This window comes from Vigna unguiculata, chromosome 3, assembly GCF_004118075.2.
Source record: "Vigna unguiculata cultivar IT97K-499-35 chromosome 3, ASM411807v1, whole genome shotgun sequence".
In the NCBI taxonomy this organism is placed as follows: domain Eukaryota; kingdom Viridiplantae; phylum Streptophyta; class Magnoliopsida; order Fabales; family Fabaceae; genus Vigna; species Vigna unguiculata.
In genome coordinates, this window is record NC_040281.1 from 23,064,024 (window position 1) to 23,076,154 (window position 12,131).

The 12,131-nt window shown below is 33.8% G+C and overlaps 1 protein-coding gene and 1 long non-coding RNA gene across 3 annotated transcripts; both read left to right on the forward strand.

Moving 5' to 3' along the window:
- Positions 1-532: 532 nt before the first annotated feature.
- LOC114179913 lies at positions 533-2,222 on the forward strand. 2 transcript variants are annotated; one of them, XR_003603546.1, is made up of 5 exons: positions 550-716; positions 795-1,004; positions 1,118-1,231; positions 1,306-1,476; positions 2,135-2,222. It is a non-coding gene; the product is annotated as an uncharacterized LOC114179913 (long non-coding RNA). The 2 variants fall into 2 exon arrangements; XR_003603545.1 differs by lacking the exon at positions 2,135-2,222 and having other exon boundaries at positions 533-716; positions 1,306-1,544.
- Positions 2,223-3,672: 1,450 nt separating this feature from the next.
- LOC114175174 lies at positions 3,673-6,398 on the forward strand. Its single transcript, XM_028059941.1, has 10 exons — positions 3,673-3,678; positions 4,057-4,324; positions 4,437-4,494; positions 4,620-4,690; positions 4,763-4,862; positions 4,973-5,108; positions 5,190-5,347; positions 5,432-5,555; positions 5,634-5,685; positions 6,247-6,398. Exons 1-10 carry the CDS (start codon positions 3,673-3,675, stop codon positions 6,396-6,398), a joined length of 1,125 nt encoding a protein of 374 aa, XP_027915742.1.
- The last annotated feature ends 5,733 nt before the right edge of the window (positions 6,399-12,131 follow it).

Here is a 12,131-nt window from a genome sequence, read left to right on the forward strand (position 1 = left end):
ACATGTTTACTCAGTACATTTTCAATTTGTTGCCTTCAAGTTTCGTAGGACGTCAAAGATGGGGTTTGAGCCAAGCTTCTTCGGTGCCTTATTAATGTACATTTGCTCACTTATTTTAATCTCTAAACAGCTTATGTATTCTTTCACCCAAAAATGCCAATGAGTGATTGGTGGAGCTCAAAAATTGATATTCCCGGTTATTATACTCTAATTTGGCTACTATTCTTTTAAGTTTCGTTAATTTTCTATAGAATTTTGGATATACTTTAAAATGTAAGATTAAAAAAGTATCACATTATCTAATGGCTCTATTTTGTTTCCTGTTTAGAATTTTCCTTTGTTATGTCTTCGTATATGCTTATTGCATCCCAGTAGTATGTCCTTCATTCAATTCACCAAATTACAATACATTCCATAGTTTTGAGAACCAAATAATACTTCATATTAAAAATTCTTATAAATACTCTGTTTCAAATAGAATTTTACTGTTAGTAAGTCAAGATATTTTCATTGATGAATTTTACATGTTGATTTGGTCACCATGTTGGAGAAAGTGATTAGTTATGTGAAGGTTCTTCAGTTGCAAGTAACCCAAATATCCCGTTTTTCATTGGGTCTTGGCTAACCACTCATCAGAGGTTCTTGATTTTAACAAGTCATCTACATTTCAAGATCTCTCAAAGCCTGTTGGAGCACTTGATACAAAACGATTTGAGGTTAGCGTTTAAAATATAAGTCAGTGTGATCTATTATCTTTATTATTACCATTCTTATGGTATGCTTCTTATATTTAGGTATTTGAATATGGTTGAGTTGTAGGCTAGGGATCCAAATGCAGATTTAGCACATTTCTTTGATGTGATAGGAGGGAGTGGCACTGGTGCACTCATAACAGCTTTGTTAGCCACACCAAGCCCTCAAGATCCTACTCGTGCTACCTTTACTCCTACACAAATTGTTGACTTCTACAAACAAAATGGCCCGCATGTATTCAATTCATCTAGGTATAATAACACCATTAATATTTTCAGAACATCATCAATATTAATAATTAACCACAAATCATAATAACATGCTTTCGTTTTGTGTTTGTGATATTGAAACAACCAACATGCAGACATGGAAAAGATACGCAATTCGACGGGGAGATTTTACACAACATAACTCGTGAACTGTTGAAGGACAATTCGACATCAAGAGACAAAAGCTAGTTATATTCTCAAACTACAAGGTTAGCACCATATGCATTTATTATATTTTTCTTTACTGAAAAAAAAAAATAATATTAAAGTTTTGGTGATGTAGGTTGAGAAGTATCCCTACTTCAATGCCTTGATGTCTGATATAAGCATATCGGCTTCAGCAACACCCACTCTTCTTCCACCCTACTATTTTCAGAATGATGGTGTTGACTTCAATTTGATTAGTGGTGCGGACTTGAGTATGCTTAGTAATGATCTAGTAAATGGGAATCCGGTAAATTAATTTCGCTATTGATTACAATTATGATCAAATTAATTAGATGTAAATTATGATGCATGGATACTTATATATATTGTTGCTTCCCCGTGTTTTGTGTTGTTCTGTTTTCAGGATTGTTAATCTGTCTCTATTATCTTGTTTTTCTGCTATCTGGAGGAACTTTTTTTACCCTATCCAAAAAAAGATAAATAGAACCGTGCACTCACAAAGAAAAGGAATATGTAACTTTTATGCTAGTATAATTAAAGCTATTAAAAAATATTCAAAATTGATCAAATAGATATCGAATTGACTTGTTAATTTTTTTTAACCATTTTGTAAAGTTTTTAACTGAAACTATCATATTTCATGAGCTCTATATACAGAGCTGATTAATCTATTACATGTTACTAAACCAATTAAGAAGAAGTAAATAATTTTATGCACTCACAGGGCTTTAAATATGCAGAACCATTTATACCTTGTGAACATTATAAGTGGTTTCCTGTACTTGAATTGAAAAGTCTGTTGGGATTTGAGGAGCAACGAACCTACATAAGACCAACTCAGAAAAAGAAACAAAAGGAAAACCAGCACATAAAGGGTTCACTCAAAACATGTTACTGTAGAATTTTTATCTGTCTAATCCATAAAAAGAAATGGTATTTTGCAGTTGTACCATGAATGTTCTCTTTTGAAGCTATCAGCTATTGCCGTGAGTTTGTTAGGAATGACAATGGTTTTTTCAGAAAGCTTATCACTTCCATTGGAGTCTCGTTGTGGTTGAAGGGAGTTCATGGTAATAGAGTTCATTCGAAGCCTGTAATGTTTCTCATTCTCTCTCTCTATCTATCTATCTATATATATATATATATATATATATATATATATATATATAGCAATGCTATATTCTAATGTGTAATAATTATAATAGCAGAATATTTATTTTGAATATTAATATTATTCTATTATAACATATTTTAACAGAATTCATGCTCCTAGATTTATTTATTTGGTTACTGATCATGAATATATGCTTAAATTTGTTTTCTTAGTTTGTGAATGTGAGAGGATGTTTTATTATTAATCTTCAATATACGGTTCAATTTTGAATCGTCTGATTCATTATTTGAATCCTGATTCAACTACCATCTATAAGTTCATTTATTTACAACTTTGATTTGTTTTTTATTTGAATATTTTTATGTGGGTATCTTTTTTATCTAAAAACTTTTTTGTTTAAAAATCTAGGGAAACCAAATGTGTTATGTCTGCTTGGGATGTATTTTGGCATGCTTTCATATCTTTTCAAATAAATATTTGCAATATTCCACATTAACATTGTTTATGTGAATATATCCTTCCTCATCTTTTTGGTTTATTGATACATCTTTTTGGTTTTTGGTGAAAGTCAACAGTGAGAAAGTGGCATCACTTGCATATGCTCACATACAAGGGAAAGCAACACTCATTGTCCACTTCCAAAATTAAAGGTTGATGAATGCGGATAATCATTGCAGGTCTATCCTTTTTTATATATATATACATGAAACTCGTATATAGTATAATACACATGTTAGTTGATTAATGGCGAGAAAAATAAAAGGATATATATATATATATATATATATATATATATATATATATATATATATATATATATATATATATATATATATATATATATATATATGTTCTTTAGGATATATCCAAGATAGGGGTGCATCCTAAAAGGACTTTATGTGGAATGATATTACTAGGAATATACCGAAGGAAATTGGCAATATCAAAACATTGAAACTCTTGTAAATTCACTCATATATCTTGGCCAGCATGTAGGACCATGGTTGAATGTTTTAGTAGTTATTAATATGTATGTTTTGAATGCATCTTGACAACAATAACTTGACAGGAAATCTCCCATCCGAGCTCTCTGAGATGCCATGCTTGTTTATTATGTTATTTATTTTCTAGTGTAAGGAATATATCACCATGAAGTTGCATTTGTGGGGAATTGTATTGGGCTGGTTTAGAAAGGAACATGTGGATTACATTGTAGAATACATTTATAGTATGTTGTTTATCAGGTTGTTTGGTTCTAATTGTAGCAAATAATTATATAGTAATGGAGAAATATTTTAACTATATACCGAAAATTATTGTTGTTGAAAAAATATATACGAATGTATAAATGATAAATCATGGTAGTTAATGGAGGTTTTGAAAACCCATGGTAGTTAGCGGAGGTTTTGAAAACCCATGATAGTTAGCGGAGGTTTTGAAAACCCATGGTAGTTAGCGGAGGTTTTGAAACCCACGGAAGTTAACAAAGGTTTCAAAAAACCCCAACAATTGATCGATCTTTCCTGAGGTTCAAAAAAACCCTGGCTAACACATTCTCCAGGGATGGTTTAGCGGGGGAAACTAGAATCCCGGGTAAATGACTTAACGAAGGTTTTAACCCTGGATAATAAAAAAAATAACCTCCGTTAATACCTATTTTTTTGTAGTGAATTATGTAATTTTTGTTTTATCCTTTATTGTTTTTGAGAATGCTGTATTTATCGATTCTTGGATTGCCATATCATTTGTTAGGGGGACAAGATACATTGCATAGTTAAGAAGGACGAATTTGATATCTGGGATGGGAAGTTGAAGGAAGGTGATACATATATCATGCACAATTTCAAAATTGTGAAAAATGATGGTCAATATAGAGTGTGTGCACTTCCTTTTAAATTATTGTTCATCGGAGCCACTTTTGTTCGTCCCCAAGCTATTGCAAATGTACCCAAAAAAGTTTACCAATTTCGAAGTATAAAAGAGGTAGTGGTTGGTAATTTGTCTCCGAATTTGTTGATTGGTATGTACAATTAGAATTATTTTATTTGATTTATTTAGGCAAGTATGATGTTGTAATTATTCCTGAATTCAATTTGTAATCTTTATGATTTCAAATTTGATCGGTTGGGTAGATAATGTCAAAACTAATGCGCAGTCTAAAAATGTTGTTTTTAGTTTGATGGATCTGAGGTAATTTCGTCATAATGATTATTTTTACACCACATATTATTTATTTTAACAAAATTCTTCATATGCAATGGTGGTGTAGTTTCTTGTACGTTATGGGATGAATATTGCAAGAAATTTTTAGAAAGGTATAATGAGAATCTGAATACAGACAAGTTGGTTATGATTCTTACTCAAGCCAAGGTTAAAGCAGCTATAGGTAGTTATGTTGTTATTTAATTTTTTGTCAAAAGATCTTAATTATGTTCCTGATCAATTTTGGTTTGAATAGGGGAATGGCCAGTGTATGTGTCCAATACATGGAATGAGACCAAATTACTTATGGATGATGATATTCCTGAAATTATCCAATTCAAACAACGGTTAAATGAGTAATTATCGTATCTTTTTTTCAATTTTTTGTAAAATATGTACATGATTATGTATGAGTCATATAATAATACAATTCTAAACAAATGTTTTATGATTACTTATATTTCAGAATTTATGTTGATGAATTAACAATTATGAGTCAATCTGGTAGTCAACTGACTCAGTCCTCCCAATATAGTGATGCTGAAAGGTTTGTTTATAAATGTTTAGTGAAGAGCATTTCTGAAATTCCATTGATAAAAAAGGTATGTTTATAAACAAAGGTATTCTATTGTTTTGATTATATAGTAGATTGTTTGGTATTTGACAAAATTATTTTCCTTTAGGAAATCATATGTGTAATTGTGGCCACAACTATTAAGTTTAGTCTTGATAACGATGGGTGGTACTACTTCGTTTGTAATCATTGCAACAAAAGAACTAATGAAACTGGTCCTTTCAAATGCACCTATTATGATCAAGAAAACAACATTCCCATGTTCAAGTTAGTATGTTATTTTATATTCATTCAAATTAATATGATCAGCTTTTTGTATTTGATTTGTTATAATATTCCAAATGTTTATAGGTATAAACTTCAGTTACAAGTTTGTGATGATGCGTTTAATTATGCTAACTTTGTGGTGTGGGATCAAGAACGTAGAAACGTTATTGGTATTTCCGTTGAAGAATTGCAAAAGGAAATGATAAAGGTTAATATTGTCAACATCAGTCTTATTAGTTCCTTTGTCATTCATATTAAATTCTTTTTTTTTTCATTTGTAAATTAGGTGGGTGAAGATGATCCCAAGTGCTTTCTTGATGACTTGGATGTAATGTTAGGTTGTACTCTTGCCTTCAAAGTTCGAACCCAACCAAGGAACAGATGTGCCTTTGTCATTAAAGTGTCTGACTTACCTGAAATAATCAATTACATTAAAAAGCTTATACAACCCGTAAAAGTAATTATTTTGAATAATATTTCTTTGGTATACTTCATATCTGCTTTTAAATTATACACTTTATTGAATATGATATTATTCTAACTTTTTTTGTATTTCATAGCTTGCTGAGTGCAGTCATAAGAACATAATTGATCTATGAGGTGATAGTTCCAGTGGCATGGTTAGTCCTTTTAAATATGTCTTCAATTTGTTGTATGTATTGATTGATTTTCTAATTTTCCAGCGACATAAACTACATTTTAATATTATTGTTTCGTCATGTTATTTGGTTAGATTGCTGAATTTCGTTCCAAAGGGGTTTGTAATTTAGCAGCAGACACTGATAATGACTTGGTAATTATTTTTGTATTTATTGAATTATGTATTTTGAATTTTTTTTAAGTTATAATTAATATCCTTGTAATTTATAAATTGATGCATATGAGTTTGAGTGGAACAGCTGACAATGATCCTGATAATTCTTCTTTGGGTACTCCATCAAAGAGAATCCTGCAAAATAGTGGTGTTTTTGTAGAATCGTCTCAGGACATAGAGTCTAGTAAACTATCAGCTACCAAGCTGCTGAAGACTATCAAGAAGGAAATCGAATGACTGGACTATGTTGTTTAGTTTTTTGGAATTTCATGAATTAATAATTTCATCACTTTTGATAAATGTATGTTAATTATCGTAACCACTGATACACTGCTTTAGTTTTTATCAATCATAGAATGTTATCAAACTTTTTTTGTATTTAGTTTCGTATGCGACATAATGTTATTATCAGTTAAGTTATATTATTATTTCATCATCGTAATTTTTTTATTAACATTAATGATAACTTTTGATTAACAGAATTGTGATGTAATCATTGTGTACATAATATAATTTACCTCACAAACACTTAGTTTAATTGGTTTAATTATGATACTAGAAATCTACTATAAACAATAACCTTGATTGGAAACAAAATAAGTAATGTACTATAAACAATAAGCTTGATTGGAAACAAAATAAGTTATAAGTTATCCATTCGTTCTAAATTCCAAAAGCATCCATGAAGAAGTACTTCCAAAACATATGTAATCGTCAAAATACGGTTACATAACATTTTAAACTTAATCCTTCGTAACATTAATAATAGTTTATCGATTTCTATCGACCCCGAAAGTTATGACATCTCCGGCTTTGAATACATTTTCAGCACAGAATTTCTTCCATCCACAACTTAAAAAACATCCATATGTCCTTTTTTTGCCCCATCTTACGGTGCATGAGCACGAGCAACCAATGCTATTGCGAATTTCATGATTTTTCATGTTCTTTACCAAGGCTCTTGCAACAAACTCGGAATTCAAATACTGAAAAATTAAATTGAAATGTATTAAAAAATCAGAATAAATGACATAAAGCAAAATATAAGAACATTAATAAATCATACCAGTGAAGAAGACTGAACATCATAGTCGGTTAAAGTCTTGATTGTTGTGTAGTAAAACTCACTTTCTAAACCATCGTCCTCATTTATGGTAGGTTCATTTTCGATCAATGGTTTGGAATAATTTATTTCATTCCCTGTCAAAGAGAATATCCTAAACAAGAATTTGTCATCCCCGATAAAATTGAGATGCAATACCTCATCCTCACGTAGATCATAATAGGTTACCATTTCTGGTAATCCATGTCTAGCAAATATCCTTCCTGTGTAAGATCCCTTAATGAAAACTTCATAATTCTTTCCCATAGGGTCTATCATCTCAACTTTTTGGTACATGTCAGGATTTGAGGAGTCAAATATTGGTCCCTGTAAGACCCGTAGAATTTAATTAATTAAATAAATAATTAATTAATAAATACGGGAGGGGTAATAATTATGACATTAAATTATGGTTGGTATGACGTGGAAAAGTGCTAGCTCATATGGTTGAGAGCACTTTGATTGTGCGAGAGGACTTAGGTTCGAGTCCTATGTATGCCATTTTGTGTTATTATTCATCGTTATTTTAATATAGCACGACCATGTGGTGAAATAATATGATAATTAAATTATAATTGTTAGCATGAAATATGAATTGGCTTGGTGGTCTGGTATTGATTTAGCTTTGGCAGGGTGAGGGGTTCGAATCTTGGTGAACTTCAATTGAACACTTTTTAGTCATTTTTGGTTTTTGGCATGAAGGTGAAGGGTTAACGTAAACCCTAAAGAAATGGCAGCCAAGAGGGGGAAGAGAGGCTGGGAAACGGATCATAAAGGGGGTCCATGAATGGCAATAAACATCACCATTAAGTTTAGGTTCGTTTTGTATTATTACCTAGTTTTAGGACACCTTTAAAAGGCCAAAGTGAGGTAAGGAGAAGGGTTTTGACAAGCTGAAAAATATACCAGAGAGAGAGAGCACGAAAATCTGAAACTTCTGTGAGTTGGAGTGAGACTTGAGGGGGGGGTTGAATAGAAAGGAATCAAGGAGGGTTGGTGATCAAGGGAGATTTTCTCAAAATATCAAGGTTGAAAGCTAAGGAACCAGGTTAGGGGAGTTTTCACGTTAGTCCTTTTGTATGAACATGTTTTATATGGCTTGTGATATGAATTGGATGCATTATTTTCGTGCTGTTATTGGTTTTCTGGAGTTCTGGAAATTTTCCAGAAACCGCCTGGCGGGCTGTTCATAGCCGCCAGGCGGTGCATGTTGTTTTCTGCCATTTTTGGGTTCCTGGGAAGGAACCGCCTGGCGGTACATACCCGACCGCCAGGCGACGCATGTGATTTCACCAATTTCTAGAATTTTAGTATGAATTGCCTGGCGGTGATGATCAATCGCCAGGCGAAGCGAGTTGGTATTAGCGATTTTTGGTATAGTTTGGGTTCAGGGTGAGTATGACTGGATAAAAAGTTAGTGGTAAATGTTAGGGGGTGATCTGACATGTGTTTTATTGAATTGTAGCGTAATCGAAGTCGTAAATTGATGGAACAGTGCCTATGAGTTTAGGGTTGATTGTATGAGATCAGAATTTATGGGTTGAAAGAGGTTACTGTGAAATTGGGTTATAGTAATAGTGGGTCATTGTAATTAAATATTGACATTTGTTGGGTCTGTGATTGTATTTGGATTTGCGGGTGATGAGGATTCGTAAAGGAAGAAAAACTAGTTGGGCTTCGTGTGCTGGAAATTCTGAGAAAACCCAGAACTGATGTACCGCCTGGCGGCGCGAAGCTAGCCGCCAGGCGACGTAGATGACAGCGCAGAGGGAGTGCTCGTTGTGATAGAGCGAGTGTTGAGTGCCAGTAGAAGCTTGGGCGTGAAGATGAGTGCAATTGGTTGGAGTTGGGAGTTTTAGAGATAGGAGTTGATGGAATGGAATGATATAGATGGAGGATAAGGTAAGAGAGGATGAGAATATTAGAATAATGAAGGAATATTGAAATTGAGGTTTGGTATGAGTGGTGTAATTGGGTGAGGGCAACATTAGACCCGGAGGGGTATTGTTAGATAGTGGACTGTAACCTAGGTATAGTAGAGGTAAGTATAGAATATGGGGAGGTGAACTTGTGTATCTAAGTGAGTTAAAAAAAAAAAAAAGGGGGAAGGAAAAGGAGGACAAGTATAGTAAGTGTAGGAGTACTGTTTGGAGAAGAGGGTGAAATATACTAGAATTATAAAAGATTAGGTGAACTCAGGCTAGGAAAGTGGTTTCAAGTAAGGTACTTCCATAGATGCGAGGGCATTGTGAATGGTCAAATCTGAGGGACTTGTTATGAATCAGTTAGTGAGAATAGCATTAGAAGCTAGAAGCAGTGAACCGTGAAACCCGTGATAGGGAATTCAAGTGGAATGCTGTTGTACTGATACAGCGCCTGGCGGTTGGATAGGCTCCGCCAGGCGGCGGTGACGCGAACAGTGGCCCCTGGAACAGCGTCCGCCTGGCGGTGTAGACTGTTCCGCCAGGCGGTGGTTGCAGACTTTGTGAATTTGAGGCGCTTGGCGCCTGGCGGTACGTGTCCCCCGCCAGGCGGTCTGGAAGCTGTGGCGCCTAGCGGTACGTGTCCCCCGCTAGGCGGTTTAGATGCTGTAAATCCCAGTTGTTGGACCTCGTAGGGTGTTCTACAAGGTTTCTGGTAATGCTTCAAAGGTGATGATGCTGGAGTTCCTTGAGTTGTGGCTCGGAACGTATCTCTTGAGTTGTGGCTCGGGATAGGGGTTAAGCACGTGGTATTCCTTGAGTTGTGGCTCGGAATAGCATCTCTTGAGTTGTGGCTCGGGATGGCGGATGGACACGAGGAACCCTGGAGTTGTGGCTCGGGTTGGCGAGTGTGGCCGGTATGAGTGTGCTGGTAGTGGCCAGTACGGATGGGTCCAGATAGATTGCCCTCCTCAGTTGTTGGCTGACGAGTTTGGTAGTCTTGGGACGATACGGACTTTGTTCGTATGTGGGAACTCTACCTGGCGTTGCGGTGTATGATCCGTAGCATGTATTCCCGCACGTGCTCTATCGGTTGTGGCCGATAGGTATGGCAGCAAGTCACCTTAAAGTAATTAGCAGACGAGGTAGAACACGAATAAACGTATGGGGGATTAAATTGAGAGAATAAAAATATAGGACAATGTGAGAAGTTAATTTAAGTGATGATATGTGAATGGATACCGATTTATATGTATGTGTTTATAGTTTTGTATACATTTGTGTTTTATCTGCTAAGCTCACCCTATCTGCGTGTGTGTGGCGATGATCGTGTACGCGGTACACGGGAGCAGATGCTGGTGATGCAGGTGACTCAGGTGCAGCTTAGGCGCGGAGAGGGGATTTATCTGGGGAAACTTTTCTTATGTATTTACTTGTTTTGAAAACAATTGTAAACCCTGAGGGGTGACTTGATGTTATTGAGGTTTCAGTTTTGTAATGAACTCTTTAAAATTTCCTGCACGAATAATAAAGTTTTAAATTTTCCCGCGTTTTGGGAAAATGAGGTATTATTAAATGCGTTGTCTTAAATAGTCTATTTATTCTTTTTTTAAATTAGTAATATTCTGGCGGGATGTTACAGTCCCCATAAATGGGAAAAGGCATCATCGAAAATTATAGATAGTTGTTTCACAATTGGAATAAGAATTATGATCAAATTAATCTAAGTACAAAATTTTGTCAAATCAAAATTAGTAAAAATCAACAATTTATAAATGTTTACCGGTTTCAGTGGAAAATCTACGAAGAAACAGGAGAAGAACTTTACTGATCTCACAGGTTTAGGAAACTCACTTTGTTCCTTAGGAATAGGGTAATTAATTTCAGTCCAATCCTAGTCAAAAATCCTTAAGTGAAACAAGTTGCCTCCTACATAGCGGACAATTATAAAATATAGAAGCCTTAAGTTATACATTTTTGATAATAGAAAACCTGCAAGGAATTTCCTTTCAGCCAATAATGCTTCATCCATATGTATCTCCAATACATTTCCTTTTGGATCTATAAATATGCATCTTTGCACACCAATTTCCTTCTCCCAATGAACAAAAATGGGTTTTTCAAAAGTAACATAGTCCTGCCAAGTATCAATTACAAGAAACGAAATGTATCAACATTACATCTGATTCATGTGGTTCTATAGACTAAAGGCATCCTGTTTAATTAAACCATATTCCGAATACAAATTGACAACCTTATTTCTTGATTCTATCAAATATTAAACTCAATCTAACATGTTCAGACCAAATTGTTCTGGGTTCTTATGAAAATTGTTGTAAATTAAATTATATCACGGTATTTTATAAAAATACTCACAAAATAGAAGAATATTAACATTATAAGTAACAATTAATTGGGGCATTTGTTAATATCCCTCAAACAATAACACATGAATGAAAAAACAAGAGATTAATTTATAATCTAACATCATAAATCGAAGATCACACTTAAAAACCCTATAAACTGAACGGATAAATGATGTTTAACAAGAAATCACTAAAAAAATTGCCAATGACTTACCTTTATAGGATTAAGAACCGAAAGCCAACACAGATGGAAGTTGTTAAGGCTGAGAGCAGAAGACGAAGCCATTGCAATACAAAACTTGCATAACTTTTAGAGTTTGATTTTGGAAGTTTTGCTTCAAAACTAAACGGCATACATATATATAATAAAAAAAATCGACATCTTATGTAGATCCTTATCATTATTGTATATCAACTCCGAATCTGAATGGCCAATATATATTTTGTATCCATACATTAATGTATATATATATATATATATATATATATATATATATATATATATATATATATATATATTAGCCTTTTGAATTGACAGTAGTTAATAGGGTTGCAATAAATTAAGACGACGCTAATAAAT